This window comes from Aquarana catesbeiana, linkage group LG04, assembly GCF_042186555.1.
Source record: "Aquarana catesbeiana isolate 2022-GZ linkage group LG04, ASM4218655v1, whole genome shotgun sequence".
Lineage (NCBI taxonomy): Eukaryota > Metazoa > Chordata > Amphibia > Anura > Ranidae > Aquarana > Aquarana catesbeiana.
In genome coordinates, this window is record NC_133327.1 from 130,080,348 (window position 1) to 130,101,967 (window position 21,620).

The 21,620-nt window shown below is 42.1% G+C and overlaps 1 protein-coding gene across 1 annotated transcript in view; it reads right to left on the minus strand.

The window, feature by feature from the left end:
- Positions 1 to 6,970: 6,970 nt before the first annotated feature.
- UBXN7 (UBX domain protein 7) overlaps positions 6,971 to 21,620 on the minus strand; it is a 54,840-nt gene continuing 40,190 nt past the window's right edge. The window contains exons 9-11 of the mRNA XM_073625626.1: positions 11,647 to 12,079; positions 11,205 to 11,284; positions 6,971 to 7,827 (exon numbers count right to left, since the gene is read on the minus strand). Of these exons, the coding sequence (XP_073481727.1) occupies positions 7,666 to 7,827; positions 11,205 to 11,284; positions 11,647 to 12,079 (675 nt within the window). The 3' untranslated portion in view covers positions 6,971 to 7,665. The remainder of the gene's footprint in view (positions 7,828 to 11,204; positions 11,285 to 11,646; positions 12,080 to 21,620) is intronic.

A 21,620-nucleotide genomic window follows, 5' to 3' on the forward strand; every position in this document is an offset into this window, starting at 1 on the left:
AAAATTGTTCCGACGTGTCCACCATAATGTTGCAGTCCCGATAAAAATCGCCACCATTACTAGTAAAAAATAAAAATAAATAATAAAAATTCCATAAAACTACCCCCTAATATACGCTTATTGCAATTTTTTTTTACCAAAAATATGTAGAATACATATCGGCCTAAACTGAGGAAAAAAAAATTATATATATATATATTAAAATTATATATATATATATATATATATATATATATATATATATATATATATATATATATATATATATATTATCTTTTTTTTTTGTGTGGATATTTATTATAGCAAAAAGTAAAAAATATTGCGTTTTTTTCAAAATTTACGCTCTTTTTTGTTTATAGCGCAAAAAATAAAAACCGCAGCAAAAAATAAAAACCGCAGAGGTGATCAAATACCTTCAAAAGAAAGCTCTATTTGTGGGAAAATTTTGTCAATTTTGTTTGGGTGCAACGTCGCACGACAGCGCAATTGTCAGTTAAAGCGACGCAGTGCCGAATCGCAAAAAGTGCTCTGGTCAGGAAGGGGGTAAAATCTTCCGGGGCTGAAGCGGTTAAATTATGGCAGGTGTGTACTGACTTCTATTTACCATGAGTTTGTATGGATTGTTCAATTCTGAACACAGCTATAAGAGGGTGTACACACTTACGCAACAACATTATTTTATTTTTACTTCTTCCTACTAAAAGATTTCAGTTTGTTTTTCAACTGAGTTGTAGTTTATAGGTCACATTAAAAGGTGTAAAAAGTTCTGAAATTATCTTTGTCTCATTTTTTTCACATCACATAAACCTGACATTTTACCAGGGGCGTGCAGACTTTTTATATCCACTGTATACAACTTGGTCGACTTTATTTAAAAAAAAAAAAAAAAAAAAAAAATACGCTTTGCCCTTGCAGGGGAAAGCAAGAAGTTTACTTTAAATCCAGTCCGTGCTGCATCTAATAAGTACCTTCCCTTTGTTCATTCACCATGCTCTGCTGGTAGCAAAGTCAAGCAGCTCTAAAGACACTCTCTCAATAATCAGCACTGTTCTATGAGAGGAGGGAGCAAGTCACATGATCCAACCATTTGTAAGAGCCTGGTATCTTCCTTTTTTTTCCCCTGGTGAACAACAATGAGGTGGAGCACAAAAAAAACAAAAAAAAAACAAAAAAAAACAAAAAAAAACAAACAGGCGAGGCTGGGCCTTAAAGTAAACCTGGCATTTGGCCTTGCATGTACAAAGCACAGGTTACCTTTAAAGATGAAACTTATAAATGAACAAAAGAAGGCTGATGGTAGTCATGTGTGTCAATAAGATGTACAAAATGTTTCCAGCAAAAGGTGAACAGCAAGTGTGATGAAACGCCTGTTAAGCACAATGTATCATGTCCTTATTTTCTGTGCTCCTTTCCTGAACCCGAGTTCACAACTGAACAGATTCTAAACTGGAAATAAATGGTGTTATTCAGTAACCTCACAACCTCCAAGAACAAGAAAATCAGACACACTAAAATATACAGATGCACAATACCCAACCCATGACGGCGTTATACATCTAAATGAATTGAGGCCTTAGGCTGCTGATGAGAAACACTAGATGCACAGGATGAAGAGTTTTCACATTAAAATATTTTATGATTTTTACTATTCATTACCGTAATTTGGTAGGTACATCCTTAAGTATACCAAACATAGTTTTTTCATTGGAGTATGTCCTGCCCTATTCAAACTGCAAATAGACAGTTAAAAGATTAATAAACACTATATATAACAATGAAACAAACCGGAATGTGTATATATTCCAAATATAAGTGGAAAAATTAGACTCTTGACAGGACAATATAATAATTTTTTTTCCATTGTGATACAAAGATATACAGGAGGATTGGACATTGGTAAACAAAACCTATAGGCCAGCAGTTAGTAGTAAAGCAATATCAAGAGCAAAATTAGAATAACAGAAGAGACTTATGTCCCGTTAATGGACTTTGAGGACAAGGTTTTGCAGTGAATACAAAAATCTTTTTTTTTTCTTTTGATCTTTAAGGGACACAGAAGTTCAGAAACCTCCATCAAGATGTCCAACAGTAGCATAACTCAGGCGTGGGCAACAAAACCAAAAAACACCTAACAGGTCCAACTAAATCATCCGTCTGTCTACAGCTCAAAAATCCACCTGAGGGACATTATGCCCCAAGCTGACATTAGGTGAGGCAAAAACATCTACCTGCTAAAACCTGCCAAAATACACAAAAAGCTCTCACAGCCCTGGTGGATTAAGTCTTAACTGGAAAGGGGAAAACCCAATCCTTGAAAACATAAGCCTGAAAAACGGTGTAACGAAGCCACTTAAAATTGGTGGAACAAGCAGCCAGGGCACCCTACCAGGGGCCATCCATAAAGGCAAAAAAGGGGTGGATTTACTGAAGCTGGAGTGTGCAAAATCTGATGCAGCTCTGCATAGAAACCAATCACCTACCTTTTTTTGGCAAAGCTTAATTGAACAAGTTAGGGAGGCCGATTGGCTACCATGCACGGCCGCTCCAGATTTTGCACTCCCTACTTTTAGTAAATCAACCCCAGAGAGTCCATCTTTCTAAAAGAAAATGGTGGAGAGATAAACTTGCACAACTTAAATTACATCCAGATAGACAAACATCTCCTAGTGAACTGGAGCTGCACACAAGGAGTAGAGAGGGGAATGACTCTGAAAGGTTTAAAAGGAGGCTTCAGAAACCCCAAGAAGACCAGATCCGAATATCATGGCAGCAGAGGGGATTTGATCAGAGAGTGAGCATCCAAAGGTCTCTGGCCCTTCCCGCAGACCCAAATGACAAGCTTTTGGACTCACACCAAGCAAAGGACACCTTCCACAACTGATCATGGCCTTCCTAGTCCTGAGCATCGTAGGGAGAACATTCTCAGAGATGCTTCCTGTGTCCTAAAACTTAGGCTTCAACAGCCATTGATCAAAAAGCAGGCTGGTAAACTATTTCTTAGGATAGCAGATCTGGTCAGTTAGGCAGAGCCCATGGCACATCTGCCAAGTCTTGCCAATGCAGAATTCTTTGCCAGCATCGCATACAGGCACATCTTCACCCGGTCTTCCATCAGAGTTTGTGGGTTCCGCCGTCTGATTGGCCAATCCACAATGGCATCACTCCAGCGCATGCACAGGGGAGCCTTGGGCATGGCACAGGGCTCTGAAAGAACTCCATATTAAGAGCGCATGCACCAGTGACGTCACCGGCTGCTGCTCACTGGAATATCTCCTAAACGGTGCACATTTGGAAGATATTCATTTTACCTGGAGGTAAGCTTACCTGTAGGTAATAATAGGCAAAATAGTTTACTACCACTGTAACCTAGAAGCATTAGTGTAATGCTACTTGGTTAACATAGTGTATAACCCACACTATTGTGAGTTTGTCCAGTTTGCTGCTGAATAGGGAGGGCAGGAGGTCCACACATCCAGTGTCTCCCACCTGCAACACAGGTCCCAGAACACCTTTGGGTGCAGAGGACCAATGTTCTGGTTCCAGACACTGCTGGCTGAGAAAATCTGTATACCAGTGGTTCATGTTGGGAATGTACAGGGCTCACAAAACAGACACATGACTTTCTGCCCAAGACAGGATTTGTTCTACCTCTCCTTAGTAAACAGGCTGGAGTAAACCCCCTCCCAAAAAAAGTCTGCAACAGGGACTGAGGCAACGACTGCTTGGTCCAAAAGACCAGAGAGCGCACAATGGATATCAGCTATACATGAAAGGTACACATGAAAATTGGAGGTTAGAGAGTGAGGAGATTGCAGGGAACAAAACTTGAGCTTAAGACCCTGGGATACCACCTCATACCTTTAGGCATCCAGGATGCAAGACTTCTAAATATCTAGAATCAAATATGTTGCAGCTATAGGGGAAGATCACTACCAGGCTCATCCCACCTTGTCCAGTCCAGCTGGGGCTAATTGCAGTGATGACCTGAAGCCAAGGCTAAGGATAAATACACCAGATATCGGTAAAAAAGATGGAAAGACCACCTGTAGCTACCAGGTAAAGATTATTGAAGAGGTAAAAGTTGTTAGAAGAAACCATAGATTAAGTTTTGAATCAGTGGAACAGGAAAAACACTTGTACCCTCTTATGCCGCGTACACACGATCGGACATTCCGACAACAAAATCCATGTTTTTTTTTCCGACAGATGTTGGCTCAAACTTGTCTTGCTTACACACGGGCACACAAATGTTATGGTTAGTCCCGATTATCAAGAACGCGCTGACGTACAAGTCGAGAAAAATGAAGTTCAATAGCCAGTGCAGCTCTTCTGCTTGATTCCGAGCATGCGTGGAATTTTGTACACATGATCGGAATTTCCAACAACGGATTTTGTTGTTGGAAAATTTGAGATCCAGATCTCAAATTTTGTTTGTCGGAAATTCCGACAAAAAATGTCCGATGTACGCGGCATAAGAATACTAGTAAAAAATTAAGGCATGTTGATGGAAAGACAAGGGTTGGACCTTTTATTTACCAAGGTCCTCTGTAGGCAGCAGTATAACTTTCAGAATTCCTGCATCACTCCTTGGGCAAGAGAGAAACCACAGTACACACAGCACATCTACAAAACATTCTTGCAGCATTATCAGATACTTCTTGCATGGTCCTGTGCCGATGTGATTGTCCTATACCAGCAGCTAGACAGCTCTACTTCCAGATATCTATTTAAATCTTTTTAAGCCAGTTTATATCCAGGACTATTTGTATAGCTGCTTGTACTGACAATTAAAGACTTCAAGCATTGGATTTGAGAGCTGTCAGCTCTATTGTAGATAGGAGGTGGAGCTGAGATAAAGGGTAAATCCAGAAGTATAGCAGCTTGAACATCACAGGAGCTGTTTACTTCTTGTACCTACCTCCTCTCTACATGCATTTAGAATCCTTCATCTGTGTTTATGCATGCACACCTGAGGAGGCAGCATAGAGAGAATCCTCCATAGTGCTAGGATATACCCATTCCCTTACATACATCAGCAGAAGCTATAGAAGAAGGGAAGCTATAGTCTATTTTCAGTGATTGCATATTTTGAGCTATAAGAAAGCATACCCAAAAGCATTTGTTTTGCCTTTTACATGCTTACTATGTTTTATGATTTTTATTACATAGAGGGCGATTGGCATTCTAGTGGCTAAATATGAAGACCTGATAGAGTGTTCACATATAGAAGGACTGTTGTGACAAAACCATTTACACTTAGGCTCCATTTACACTTACAATACATCCATACTGCTAACATGAATAAAGTCTTGGGCTGATTATTTCTGAGACGCTCACAATTTTGAGTATTGACTATTATTTGGTTATTTTTGAACTTAAGGAGGGCAAAAAGCCATTCAGGAAGTTAAAGAAGTCTATTACCACACAGCTATTATTCTTCTTCAAGATATAGCCTGCCTTAATATTTTGATGTCAATATAAGCAGTGTGGCAGACTTGCATTGCGGGACAGCAATGTACAATTGCTGTGCAGTACTATAATGCAGGAAGTATAGGGAACATATTAAACAGCCCAATATGGCCATACTATTACATATATAAATACTTGATAACATGATTAGCCCACCCAAACATAACTATCTACAAAACACTTTAAAAAGACTATAGATTCCCTTTAAATAGACCAGAGAGTAATGTTATCCCAAAGTATTGTGTGTGTGTGTGTGGGGGGGGGGGGGTTGATACTGAAAAGAATACATGTGTGATGACGGACTTATCAGCAAGACTGCCAGAGAGGTGATCCTATACAGATTTTACAGAGGAATGTACAAAGTAACCTACAAAACACATAAGGGTTTATATATGTTGTAAATGTAATCACCATCATACAAAAGTGGACTTTCATTGCCTAGCTTCAGACAAAAAAAAAAAAAAGTAATGCTAATATTGTTCTCAGGAAAATAAACTGCCAGCATGCAAAATGTTTAAAGCGTATATAATGGACCCCGACCCCCAAAAATGTAATAGGTTGCAGTTTACCAGTCCTTAGATGTGGTGGCTGCATTTGTTTTCAATACTCTAGCTTTCTTTTATTTGACCTGGTAATGCTGTAAATAACACTTCCTGTCCCACTCACTTCACTGTAAACATGGAGGCAGCCATGGTGTTCACATAGACTGTATTTTGTCCATCCAGACAAACATGTCTGCCTTTGTTCATCTCCTATTACATATTAGTTAATGGGATTAGTTGATTGCACAAGAAAAATAAGATGTGCCGTCTTTTCAGGTTACAAATCAGTGACAAAGACAAGTTGTTTCCTGTAAGATCAATGGGTATTTTCTGTACTTGCTGAAAATGATCTTAGATGTGGTGGCTACATTTGTTTTTTTTTATTTCAGAATAATGGCAGGCAAGTTGCAGTATATTACCTTTTTGTTTATGGGTCTAGATATTCTTTTTTAAAAGAGCTTTCTAACTAAATTAAAGCTTTCCTATAGTGAAGACAGATTTAGTTGTGCTTTCAGTGTCTCAGAGTCCTCTTTCCAGTCATCCCAGACAACCTTTCAGCACTATAGCACCCTTGATAAGATCCTACAGTGGCATCATGGTGAATATGAAGACATATAGATATATTTCAGATGTGCAGAGTTGTTAATTTGGACATTCATAACCTGCAAAAGGATGTGCAGAGCATTGGGGCACAGAATCATTTCAAGGATGAAGAGCAAAGAACTTTAAATCGGTAGTGCCCACAATGTGCATATTTGATGCAGTGGTGTTTATCTATGACAGGATGATAACTTTAAAAGGACAATGTTTTGTAGACTGCTCCAGGATAAGGGCTCTTCAAACAGAGTATCAATACCCATTGCAAGACATACAAGAGCAGCAAATGTGACCAAAGATAACACATTATTGCCTATTCTTAATATAAACGCTAAGACTAATTTCACAGCACACCCAAGAAATTCTCAGGAACCATTTTACTGAAAGCATCATGTAGCCATTTTTTTTTCCAAGCATGCCTGAAAATCTCTCAGCAGTGATAAGGAGTCTTACTGCACTCGAGTGCCTGTTTATTCTTGACCTCTACATAGAAGAAACCGATTTTCTGCATGGTCAGTCCTGACTCTTTCAGTGTTCTCTGCCATCAACTATCCCTCCATGTATCCAGAAGAACACAAGAAAAACTGAGGTTCAAAATGGCTCTTAAAGTGGAAAAAGAAAATAAAAAAGCAAATGACAGTAGTCTAAGATAAAACAAAAGCACAACTGCAGGTTCTGCAGCAACGAGTAATAAATAATCTGGAAAATATCCTTGAAATTCCAAATTCATACAAAAAAATATATATGAGTATCCAGATATAACTTGAGCTGTACATTTCCTGAAAGGGTGGCAAGTAGTACCTGGTGTCCTCGGATTTATCCAATAGTAACAAAGATTTAAGACTTATGAAGTGACAAGTGTGGAGAGTTTAAATGTACGCACATCCTGTGTCTTCACAGTGTACAGCTCTGTACTCTCCTCAATAAGTCCTGTGCATCTCTGAAGCTTTCCATTCCCAAGTATTATGAGCCGATGAGGAGACACAAATATGAGACCAAAATATAGTAGTAATGACAAAAGTAATTGATGATGAGAGTAGGGAAATTTTAGAGTCATTTAGTTCCTTTCCTGTACAAATACAGTCTCTTGAGGACACAAGCCTGCTTCCTGTAATGTGATGTCATAGTCCAAATGCGATAGCTTTCGTCTGGGAAAGTTTGTTAAGAGCTCAAATCGCTCGTTGGGGTAACCGTTTAGCTGAACGTGTTTTACCAAAGCCTGCCAGGAAAGATGAAGACAATGTTACAAACAAATGGCATCATAGAACCATATCATGCTGCAAAATCACGTACCAGCACCCTGCTCCAAAAACTTTGTTCAATATAGCCAAACTATTACTCCATGGTAAAGCCAGCAATATTATCACTCAGCCGTTAAGCACCTCCCAAAATCTGCATAATACACCCTCAACAATTCAAACTGAGTTAGACTCTTCCTTCCCTTACAGTAGTCGTCAAAGCTATATAAAAAGAACAGCAGTTAGGCAAGCCACTGAATTCACATACACATATCATTTTATGTTGGGTCTTGGTGCAGTAGATCTCAGTGCAGTGCTTTTGGTACCAAAAATAGGAAAAAATAAGCTGCTAATTTTTAAGTGCCCCTCATACTATACTCATACTATAAAACAAACCCTATAACTCTATTCTCAAGTAACCAATCCCTAAAAAATTTGCCGTGAAACCCTAAAATGCCCCATAACACTTAACCTTTAAGATCAACCCCTAACACTTTACCTCAATCCAAACGCTACCCTTTAAGCCATATACTGGCAACACACTAGATCATTTTATTATTTTAATTTAATACTGTTATAATATATTTTTGATCAACATCCACTCAGTTTTATTGTGCTGATGCTTAAAATCAGAAAGTGTTTGTGGTCAAAGGTTTTTGAAAGCATCAAATATGCCAAACATACAGTATGTCCAGCAAAACAGTTGACCTTACCCCTAAAACGGCTTCAACACCATCTGGCAGTATATTAAAGGATACAGTTCCCTTTTTGGAAAAAAAAAAATGCACATATTTTTGCAGGAAAAAAAAATATGCATTTATTATTTTTTCCTGCAGGAGTGTGGAAAGCATTGCTCTTGTGATCAGTGGTGCAACATCAGGCTTCTGCAGACAAGCCCTGCAGCTTTCTGCCCGTACCTTCATATGAACTGTCTGAAAGCAGCAGGGCTTCAGAATCAATTAGGAGAGCAATCATATGAGACCTCGCACTACATTCAAAACTACAAGCGGTCAACTGCAGTGGCTGACAGTACTTGCAGTTCATTTATTCACAGAAAACTGTGAATGAACGACGCAGCTGTCTGCCATGTTGTTTTCAAAAAGTGACAGTGGTTGCAGGGAAAAGATCCCCTGCCTGTTGTCACACTGAGGGAGGGATCGGGGGAACTGGTGGCACGAGCTGGAAAATACATGTTCCACCCTAAATACAGGGGGGAGTTTGGCTTAACATGGAACGTGTCCCAAAAGGTGAACTTATCCTTCAATCCAGTGTAGGAGTCACTAGCAATGAAACAGAACTAAAACCACTAAACTGACACAGTGGGGTTGATTTACTAAAACTGGAGTGTGCAAAATCTGGTGCAGCTGTGCACAGTAGCCAATCAGCTTCAAATTTCAGCTTCAGCAGCTGGAAGCCGATTGATTTCTATGCAGAGCTGCACCAGATTTTGCACTGTCCAGTTTTAGTAAATCAACCCCATTGAGTGTGTGTAGACAGATATACACATATACAGTTAGGTCCATATATATTTTTAAACTGGCACAATTTTCATACTTTTGGCTCTGTATGCCATCAGAAAAAAATGTAAACGAAACACAAATTAATTTGAAGTGCAGACTTTCAGCTTTAAGTCAAGGGGTTGAACATAAATATCAAGTACAAATTTTAAAAACTGCAACCATTTTTATGCATGGTTGTCCCCCCCCCCCCCCCATTTTCAGGTGCTCAAATGTAATTGGACAAAATATAATCTAAAAAAATGAACATTTTATTTATTATTTTGTTGAGAATCCTTTACTGGCAATGACTGCCTGAAGTCTGTAACCCATGAACTGGGCTTCCTCCTTTCTGATGCTTTGCCAGGCTCTAACTGCAGCTGTCTTCAGTTGTTCTTTGTGGGTCTTTCTACCCTTTAGTTTTGCCTTCAGCAAGTGAAATGCATGCTCAATTGGGTTGAGATCAGGTGATTAACTCAGCCATTGCAGAATATTCCACTTCTTTTACTTCAAAAGCTCCTGGGTTGCTTTTGCAATGTGTTTTGGATCATTGTCCATCTGTACTGTGAAGCGCCGTCCAATCAACTTTGCTGCATTTGGCTGAATCTGGACTGACAATATATCTCTAAACACTGCAGAATTCATACGGCTGCGTCTGTTACATCATCAATATACACCAATGACCTAGTGCCCCTGGAAGCCATCACACTGCCTCCACCATGTTTTACAGATGACGTTGTGTGCTTTGGATTATGAGCTGTTCCAAGCCTTCTCCACACTTTTATCTTTTCTTCATTCTGGCACAGATTAATCTTAGGTTTTATCAGTCCAAAGAATGCTTTTCCAGAACTGGTCTTTTTTTTTAGCAAAGTCTAATCTGGCTTTACTATTCTTCAGGCATAAGAATGGTTTGCACCTTGTGGTGAACCCTCTGTATTTGCTCTCGTGAAGTCTTCTCTTGATTGTAGACTTTGACAATGATACACCCACCTCCTGGAGAGTGTCCTTCACTTGTTTGGATGTTGTGTAAGGGTTTTTCTTTACCATAGAGAGGATTATGCGATCACCCACTACTGTTATCTTTCGTGGACGTCCAGGGCTTTTTATGTTGCTGAGCTCACCAGTGCGTTCTTTTCTCAGAATGTACAAAACTGTCGATTTGGCCATTCCTAATGTTGCTGCTATCTCTCTGATGGATTTGTTTTTGAAGCCTTACAATGGCCTGTTTCACTTGCATGGACAGCTCCTTTAAACGCATGATGTAGGTTCACAGCAATAGATTCCAAATGCAAATATCACACTTAGAATCAACTCCAGACTGTTTACCTGCTTAATTGATGAAGAAATAATGAAAGAGTAGACCACACCTGGCCATGAAACAGCTTTTGATTCAATTATCCAATCACTTTTGGTCCATTGAAAAAGGGGGGATGGCTATTCTTAAGAGCTGTAATTCCTAAACCCTTCCTCTGTTTTGGATGTACATATCCTTTTCCAATTAAATCTGAGAGTTTGCACTTTCAGCCCATATCCAACATATAACTATAGCTTGAATATGTTTTGGTAAATATGTGTCCAAATATATATGGACCGAACTGTAGATATATGCACTGATATACACACCTACAAATAATAAAACAGATGACAGTATAGCACATGCAATAAAGATATATTTTTATTTTTTCCCCTTTACTGCATGTGCTATACTGTCAGCTATCTTTATCATCTATTTTGTACTGTATATCTATTTTTACTATTATCTATAAATACAATTGTTTTCATTTTTTTCTCTACTTCAATAAACTACTTTTATTAACTTTTGACACTTGTTTTAAAGGTACTTTCAAATGGACTATACTTACCATTAATTTGGCCTTCTCTGGTAATGTAATCTGTTCCCTTTTCCCATCAGGGTATCGTAACATTAACTTTGCTTTGGGTCCTAATGAGAACAAATGAAGAAAAGTTAAAATATAGGCAGAACACATAAGATCACTTTTTATTTTGGTATCCTTTAATCCAGGAAGTGTAATCTGCAGCCTAAGAGCAGTCACAGAGGTCTTCCTAACACAATGACAACAAAGGGGAAGCAGACTGAAATTCCAAAACTACCCAAAGTACAGAACAGCCTTAGCAACATTGAGGTAGCCCATCTGTAAACACTTGATGCAGGTTCATAATTCAAACAGCAAGTGTGAACAGCACAATTTCTTGAGCATATTACATGTCAGTCCATCGCAACTGCATACCAACAAGATCCTAGAAGAAAATCTGATTTGACAAGAAGAGGTGTACAGTACTCACCATTATTATCAGCACAATCTTCTGCATGGTCTGGATTCCTGCTATCCTCTTCTAAGCAAGATTCAGTCGGAGATTTGGGAGGTTTTTCAAGGTGTGCTTGCTGGCTTGGAAAGTCTGCTTCCACTGTGGCATCTTCCACAGGCTCTGACTGCTCCTCTCTTCTGTGATTGGCGTTTTTAGATGTGGCCTTCTTAGCTTTACTACTGCAAGTCTCTGGCTCTGGCAATGTTTCCACAGGCGGCCCGTCTTCGTCCTCATGGTCAGATCCACATACAGAGATGAATTCTTCACTGCCAGAATACAGTTCAGGGTCCGACTCCTCCTCATACTGAGAAGTTTGCTTTGTTGATGTAGAGTCAAAATGGGTTTCCTGTAGGGATGCACGTATTGCTGCTTCTAGTTGGCTGTCTTCACTGGCATCTATGAGGCTCTCCTAAAAAGTATCAAAGTACATCAGAGAAATTAAACAATAGAAGAGAATTCTACATAAAATAAAATCTTCATAACAGCAGGACTTTAGTGTGATGCTGAAACCATTTATCAACTTTACAGTACTTAGCCTAGACACATTTGTTGCCCCTCACCCAGTTACTGCGGCCACAACTTGTAGAAATGCTGTCCCAATCAAAATAGCTCCATTCTCATATCTGACCATTGTTTAGGTCCAATGAAGACAATTGGTACCAGCAGATTGCTCTGCTTTTTACAGGGGTTGTTTGTTGGTGTAGAATTCAGCGATGTTCTGAAAAATCTCATTGCATAAGCAAAGTACTAGGAACTCAGATTTAATTCGATTTGCACAAAAAATAAAAAACAAAATAAGGAGGGACTTTAGAGGTGCTCAAACACAAACCCAAGAACAAAAACGAGTATGTAATCTCAAGATAAAATAACAAAAACTTTATTTATCCAAAGATGAAAAACATAAAATCTTTTATATTTTATATTCATCTTTGGATCAATAAAATGTTATCTTGAGACACACACCTTTTTGTTCTATGTGCGTTTGAGCACCTCTAAAGACCCTCCTCTTGCTGGGTTTTGTGGTTCTATTAGTTTAACTGTGATGTGGTGCTCATTATATCCGGGTGTGTCCATCATTTGAAAATTTCAATCATTCAAAAATGTTTATGGGCCAATATTCTATTTTGGGTGAAAAGAGGCAAGAAGCAATCTTGGCATAAACAGAGATCTGTTTATTGAGACACTGGTCAGCATTCCCATAGCAAATCCAGGACACAAATACTACATTAGCTGACCTCTATTGAATTTATCCATAGATGTAAAAAAATAATTTACATAACCACTTCACGACCGTTGTATGCATGTACAGTACCGCCATCAAATTTTCCACATTTTGTCGTGTTACAACCAAGAACGTAAATGTATTTTAGGTGATAGACTAACACAAAGTGGCACATAATTGTGAAGTGGAAGGAAGATGATGAATGGTTTTCACATTTTTTTACAAATAAATATTTGAAAAGTGTGCCGTGTATTTGTATTTAGCCCCCTTTACTCCGATACCCCTAACCAAAATCTAGTGGAAGCAATTGCATTCAGAAGTCATCTAATTAGTAAATAGGAGTCCACATGTGTGTAATTTAATCTCAGTATAAATACAGCTGTTCTGTGAAGCCCTCAGAGGCTTGTTAGAGAACCTTAGTGAACAAACAGCATCATGAAGGCCAAGGAACACACCAGACAGGTCAGGGATAAAGTTGTGGAGAAGTTTAACCGCTTGCCGACCGCCGCACAAACATTTACATCGGCAGAATGGCATGGACAGGCAAATAGGCGTACAGGTACGTCCCTTTAAATTTGCCGCCATGTGGTCCTGTGCGACCCTGCCGCAAGCTCCACGAGTGTGGTCATGGGTCCCGCGGACTCTATGTCCGCGGGGATACTCACGATCGTCTCACGGAGAGGAAGAACGGGGAAATGCTGAAGTAAACAAGCATTTCCCCATTCTGCCTAGTGACACTGACCACAGCTCCCTGTAATCAGAAGCGGTGATCAGTGTCGTGTCACACGTAGCCCACCCCCCCACAGTTAGAATCACTCCTTAGGACACACTTAACCCCTGCAGCGCCCCCTAGTGTTTAACCCCTTCACTGCCAGTCACATTTACACAGTAATCAGTGCATTTTTAATCACACAGATTGCTGTATAAATGTGAATGGTCCCATAATAGCGCCAAAAGTGCCCGATGTGTCTGCCATAATGTCGCAGTCATGATAAAAATCGCAGATCGCCGCCATTACTAATAAAAAAAAAAAATTATTAATAAAAACGCCATAAAACTAGCCCCTATTTTGTAGACGCTATAACTTTTGTGCAAACCAAATGCTTATTGCGATTTTTTTCCCCAAATACATGTAGAAGAATATGTATCGGCCTAAACTGAGGAAAAAAAAAAAAAAAAAAAGTTTTTTAATATGTTTTTTGGGGATATTATAGCAAAAAGTTTTAAAAAATTGGCGTTTTTCTTCAAAATGGTCGCTTTTTTTTGTTTATAGCGCAAAAAATAAAAACCGCAGAGGTGATCAAATACCAGCAAAAGAAAGCTCTATTGGTGGGGAAAAAAGGACGTCAATTTTGTTTGGGAGCCACGTCGCCAGACGGCGCAATTGTCAGTTAAGGTGACGAAGTGCCGAATCGCAAAAATGCTCTGGTCTTTGGGCAGCCAAATGGTCTGGGGCTGAAGTGGTTAAAGCAGGGTTAGGTTATAAAAAAAATATCCCAAGCTTTGAACATCTCACGGAGCACTGTACAATCCATAATCCGTAAATGGGAAGAGTATGGTAAAAGTGCAAACCTACCAAGACATGCCCGTCCACCTAAACTGACAGACAGGGCAAGGAGGGCATTAATCAGAGAAGCAGCCAAGAGGCCCATGGTAACTCTGGAAGAGCTGCAGAGATCCACAGCTCAGATGGGAGAATCTGTCTACAGGACAACTATTAGTCGTACACTCCACAAATCTGGCCTTTATGGAAGAGTGGCAAGAAGAAAGCCATTGTTGAAAGCCATAAAATGTCCAGTTTGCGAGAAGCCATGTGGGGGACATAGCAAATACGTGGAAGAAGGTGCTCTGGTCAGATGAGACCAAAATTGAACTTTTTGGCCTAAAAGCAAAACGCTATGTGTGGCGGAAAACTAAACACTGCACATCACCCTGAACACACTATCCCCACCGTGAAGCATGGTGGTGACAGCATCATGTTGTGGGGATGCTTTTCCTCAGCAGGGACAAGGAAGCTGGTAAGAGTTGATAGGAAGATGGATGGAGCCAAACACAGAGCAATCTTAGAAGAAAACCTGTTAAAAAAAAGACTGTAAAAGACTTGAGACGGGGCAGAAGTTCATCTTCCAGCAGAACAATGACCCTAAACATACAGCCAGACCTACAATGGAATCATTTGTATCAAAGCATACTCATGTGTTAGAATGGCCCAGTCAAGGTCCAGACCTAAATACAATTGAGAATCGGTGGCAAGAGTTGAAAATTGCTGTTACCAGACGTTCTCCATCCAATCTGACAGAGCTTGAGCAATTTTGCAAAGAATGGGCAAACATTTAACTCTCTAGATGTGCAAAGCTGGCAGAGATATACCCAAAAAAACTTGCAGCTGTAATTGCAGTGAAAGGCGGTCCTACAAACTATTGACTTGGGGGGCTGAATAGAAATGCACACCACACTTTTCAGATATTTGTAAAACACTTTGAAAACCGTTTATCATTTTCCATCCACTTCACAATTATGTTCCACTTTGTGTTGGTCTATCACATAAAATCCCAATAAAATACATTAACATTTTTGGCTGTAACACGACAAAATTCGTAAAATTTCAAGGAGTATGAATACTTTTTCAAGGCATTGTATACGTCCTGGGGAAGTGGTGGTGATATTAGGATCATGGCTGCAGCTGCAGTCTTTTCAGCCGGTGTTGGTTGCAAGCACTGATCTTATTCTCTCTGGAGAAGAGAAGCTTGAGAGGGGATACGATTTCAATTTACAAATACCATATTGGTGACCACACAATAGTGATAATAGGATTTTTTAAAACAGCTTACCTGTAAAATCCTTTTCTTTCGAAGAAGGACATCACGGGACACAGAGCCACAGTAATTACTGATGGGTTATATAGGTATCACTGGTGATTGGACACTGGCACACCCTATCAGGAAGTTCAACCCCCTATATAATCCCTCCCCCTTGCAGGGATACCTCAGTTTTGTAGCCAAGCAATATAGTGTATTAGAAGAGGGGCGGGACCTCTGTGTTCCGTGATGTCCTTCGAAAGAAAAGGATTTTACAGGTAAGCTGTTTTAAAAAATCCTATTTTCTTTCTCGAACATCACGGGACACAGAGCCACAGTAATTACTGATGGGATGTCCCAGAGCAATGCTACCTGAGGGGGGGGGGAACCACGACCAAGTAGGGTGCAATCAGACCTGAGGACCCTGTACCGCTGCCTGCAGCACACTACGCCCAAAGGCGATATCCTCATGCCTTCTCACATCCACCTGATAGAATCTGGTGAATGTATGAACTGAAGACCAGGTTGTGGCCTTGCAGATTTGAGCCATAGAGGCCCGGTGATGCACTGCCCAAGAAGCACCAATAGCCCTTGTGGAATGTGCCCTGATCTGAAACGGAGGAATCTTCTGTTTCAAATCGTAAGCTTGAATGATCAACTGTCGAATCCATTTAGAAATGGTAGCTTTTGACGCTGCCTGTCCTCTATTGGGACCCTCTGGCAGCACAAACAAAACATCCGTCTTGCGGATCTGAGTAGTTGCCCCTAGATAGGCCTTAACTGCTCTTACTACAGCCAACGAATGTAGAGATCTCTCTTCCGGAGAACAGGGATCTGGAAAAAAGGAAGGTAGAACAATGTCTTGGTTTAAATGAAAATCAGAAACCACCTTCGGTAGAAAACTAGGATGAGGGCGTAGTACCACTCTATCCTTGTGTATAATCAAATAAGGCTCCTTACAGGAAAGAGCTGCTAATTCTGATACTCTTCTAGCAGAAGAGATGGCCACCAGAAAAATTAATTTCCTTTTCAACAAGACCAAAGGAATCTGACTTATTGGTTCAAAAGGCTGTTTCTGTAACATAGCCAGGACCAAATTCAAGTCCCAGGGGTTTAGGTGCGCTTTAACCGGAGGATTAAGACGCATCACCCCCTGCATAAAGTTTCGGACCAAAGAATGCGAAGCAAGTGGCCGCTGAAATAATACTGATAAAGCAGAAACCTGGCCCTTGATGGTACTCAAGGCCAGCTTCATCTCTAATCCCATCTGTAGAAAATCAAGGATTCTACCTATGACATATTTCCTGGGATGCCAACCTCTGGATTCACACCAGGTTATATAAGCCTTCCAGACTCTATGATAAATCATCCTGGAAGCTGGCTTCCTTGCATTAATCAAGGTAGATATGACAGGACCTGAGAGCCCACGACTCTTCAGAACATGGGTCTCAATAGCCAAACCGTCAAATTTAGCGCTTGTAAGGCAGGATGGAACACTGGACCTTGAGATAACAGGTCTGGGCGTACCGGTAGGGTCCACGGGGAACCCACCGTCATCCTTACTATTTCTGCATACCAAGTCCTTCTGGGCCAAGCGGGGGCCACCAGAAGTACCGACTTCCTTTCCTGCCTGATCCTGCGAAGGAGTCGTGGTAGTAGCAGAATAGGCGGGAATGCGTAAATCAGTGAGAACCAATGCCACGGAATCACCAACGCATCCGTCCCGCATGCAAGAGGATCTTTTGTCCTTGCCACAAATCTGTCTATCTTTTTGTTGAATCGGGATGCAAAGAGATCTACATCTGGAACCCCCCCATCTTTGGCATATGGCCCAAAAGACGTCGGGATGCAGAGACCATTCCCCTGGAAGTAACTGCTGGCGACTTAGATAGTCCGCCTGCCAATTTTCTATTCCCGGGATGAAAACTGCCGATATGCATGGCACATGCATCTCTGCCCAGACTAAGATCTGGTTCACCTCTTTTTGAGCAGCTCGGCTCCGGGTGCCTCCCTGATGATTGACATAAGCCACTGCTGTGGCATTGTCGGACTGGATCCTGACCAGACAACCCTGTAGCCTGATAGTCCAGGCTTTTAGAGCTAGATGTATCGCCCGGATCTCCAGAATGTTGATGGGTAAGGTCCTCTCTGTCTTGGACCATACCCCTTGGACCGCAGCCTGTTCCAGAACTGCTCCCCAACCTGACAGACTGGCATCTGTTGTTACCACCGTCCAGGTAACCGGTAGAAAGGATTTCCCCTTCTGCAGGTTTTCGGGTATGAGCCACCAATTGAGGCTCTGACGCACCGCATGCGACAGGTGCATCGGAAAGTCTAATGCCTGAACCTTCTTGTTCCAGGTCGACAGAATACTGTGTTGCAGCATTCTTGAGTGAAACTGAGCATAGGGAACTGCTTCGAATGAAGACACCATCTTCCCTAGTAGCCTCATACAAAGGCGGACTGAGGGACCCTTCTTGGTCCTTACTGTCAGAATCAGCTCTCTCAAAGCAGTGATCTTTGCCTGGGGTAGAAATATTTTCTCCTGGCTTGTATCTATAATCAGACCTAAATACTCCAGTCTTCTTACTGGTTTTAGGAAAGACTTTTCCAAGTTGAGGATCCAACCCAGGTGTTCTAGATACCCGACTGTGGTCCTCAAGTTTCCATTCAAAGAGGCTATCGACCGGTCTATCAAGAGCAGGTCGTCTAGGTATGCTATGACAGCTATACCCTAAGCCCTTAATCTGGCCAGAGGAGGAGCCAAGATCTTTGTGAACACTCGAGGTGCAGTGGCTATCCCGAAAGGCAGAGCCACAAACTGGAAATGGCGCCCTCCTACCTCGAAGCGCAGAAACTTCTGATGAGCAGGAAAAATGGGCACATGCAGATATGCATCTCTGATGTCTATTGATGCCAGAAATTCTCCTCCCTGCAGGGTGGGAACTACTGTTCGAATTGATTCCATGCGGAAGGATTGAATCCTTAGGAATCGGTTCAGATCCCTTAAGTCCAGAATGGGCCTGACATCCCCATTTGGCTTTTGGACCGTAAAAAGGTTGGAATAGAAGCCCAATCCCTGGTCCTTTGCGGGAACTATCATAATGACCTCCTGCGACAAAAGTCGCTCTAACGCTAGAAGGAGCGACTGCTTCTTCTCTGGCTCTCTGGGAACATTTGATCTGAGGAACCGAGGAGAGGGGAATTCCTGAAACTCCAGCTTGTACCCTAAGGTTACCGTGGAGATTACCCATCTGTCCTGGAAGTCCTCCTGCCAGAGCTCTGAGAACTGTCGCAGTCTTCCCCCCACTCGAGTGAGCGGGGGAGCCCCTTAATGCAGAGGTCTTAGTGTTTTGCCTAGTAGGCTTCTTTCCCCAGGACTTCTTTTGTCCCTGGGGTTGACTCTTGTCTCTGGACCCCGATGGAGGCGGCCGTCGAGACTGCCTGGAGGCTGAAGCCCCCGGCGCTGGGGAAAGAGTCCGTTTGAAAGAGGGACGCTTACTCTTCTTCTTGACAGGTAAGAGAGTGCTTTTCCCACAAGAGATTCTCTTGATATAGTTATCCAAGTCCTCTCCAAACAACCTTGCACCACGAAATGGAAACCCAGCCAGTAGCTTCTTACATGGTGCTTCGGCTGACCAATTTTTCAACGTATATGCACCAACCCCAGTGAAAGACGGGAGGTTTGCACGATAGAATCTCTAATGGCGTCAACCACAAAGCATAAGGCCGCTGGAAGGTTAGCAAACCCCTGGGCCTGCTGTTCAGGTAATACTTTGATGACCTGCTTAACATGGTCTCTTAAGTATTGACAGACTCCAATCGCTGCTACTGCAGGTTGGGCCGCTGATCCTGCTAAGGAGAAAACATCCTTCAATAGGGATTCCATCCTTTTATCTACAGGATCCCTGAGCATCTGAGCATTGTCTACAGGACAAGTCAGGCTATTATTTACGGAGGAAATGGCGGCATCAATAGCCGGTATTCCCCACATTTTAATAAACTTTTCTTCCATCGGATAAAGTGTTGAAAACTTTCTCGGCGGAAAAAAACGTTTGTCTGGGTGATCCCACTCAGAATAAATAAGCTTTTCAAGTAAAGTATGAACAGGAAAAGCATGTGCTGCTTGGAAAGGTTTCAGTGACCCCAAAGCAGAAGAGGATTCTTTAGCAGTTTCAGGTATGGGCAACTTAAATGTGGAGCGGACCAATCCAGTGAGGATCTGCACTAAGACTTTCTCCTCTTGGGAAGTCGCAGAGGGTCCCTCTCCACCTGAATCCTCCGAAGAGGAATCATCCATCCCATCCCGATCCTCTGAAAGGGATTCATCTCCTTTATCCCAGAGCTCCTCTGTCTGAGGGTCTTGGGGAACAGAGGAAAGCCTAGTGCGTTTTCTTCCACTGAGTGAAGACGTAATCACGGCCATTAATCTTTCCTCTAGACCATTAATGGTTGAGGAAAAAACCTCTTGTGTAATATATACAGGGGCTGAAGTGCCAGAAGCAGGTGTAGCCCCTGACCCCGATGGCTCTCCCTGGCTAGCCGTCCCTGGCCCATCTTTAGGGGGGGAGGATGCTGCCGACAGGGGGCCCTCAGAACCTGAACGAGATCCCCTAGTGTCTCTGGTTCCTGGGGTGCTTGAACCTCTTCTACCCATAGTACAAAGCAACAAGGTGTGAGGTATACAAATGAACACTGCCCGCTGAGCGATGTAGTCTGGCTAAAAGCCTTGCTACCCAATGCTCAGTCTGGTGTTACTTCAGTAAATGCTGCCTAGGAGAATGCCTGTGTCCCACCTTACATGCGACCGTCAGCTCTGTGTCTCTCAGAAGGCTGAGTGCACCTGTACAGAGTGCCTTTAATAGCCTGCAGCTGGCCTGAGTGGGAGTCTAAGCACTCTGTGCTGACGTCCCGCCCCCTCCTCTACCGCCCCCCCCTCGAGTTTTGAAAAAAACGAGCGCTTCCCGCGCTGCCGACTCTCCTGTCATGCTTCCGGAGAAAGGCTGGGGATGGGGGGGGAGGGAGGCTGGTAACAAGATCTGCCTGAACGGCTATCTTGAGAGATGGTGGCCATTAGGCCGCAGAGCCCGGGTGGTATAACCACTTTCTAGACCCCTGTGGCCCCTCTCTAGCCTGGGGGGGGGGAACATTCAAACATGAGAAATCCCCCTTTCCACCTTACCTGTTTGCAGCCTGCTTGAGACGCTGGGACATAAACAGCGATTACAACACCTGAGACAGTCAGTCAGCATGTGTAGGTTTGTGCTCTTGGCAGCCCCCGGTGGTCACAATAGGCATAGCATGCATTTACCTTAAAGGAGAAAAGCCACTAGAACTCAAAAATTCTGTGGAATCTCCTCTTACCTTATCCAGCCGCAGGGTGCTGTTTACACAGACCCAATCTTCACCTCTCACGGTGGGCTCCGTTTGAAAAAAACGTCAGAGACTGGGGCCCCCATCAGTAGGGGGATCCAACAGTTCTGGGACCGTAAAGCACCTCGCCAGAAATTAGGAAGTTTAAAGCCATTTTCTGATCTGCGGGGTCCAGCTCTCTAAAAAGAGAAGCATTACGGGTAAAACCTTGTTTCTTCGGACACGAGACCCGGGTACCATTCAATTCGGCCATGAAAAGACACTTTGAATGGATCCGGTTCGCCTGGCTTGCCCCAGTATAGGATCTTAGGATATTCCCTTTGGAGCTCAGCACAGGACATCTTTACACGTCCATCACCTAAAGACACTGGGTAAAAACTGAGGTATCCCTGCAAGGGGGAGGGATTATATAGGGGGTTGAACTTCCTGATAGGGTGTGCCAGTGTCCAATCACCAGTGATACCTATATAACCCATCAGTAATTACTGTGGCTCTGTGTCCCGTGATGTTCGAGAAAGAAAAAACTTTTTCACAGAAGGGAGTTTAACAAGACACGT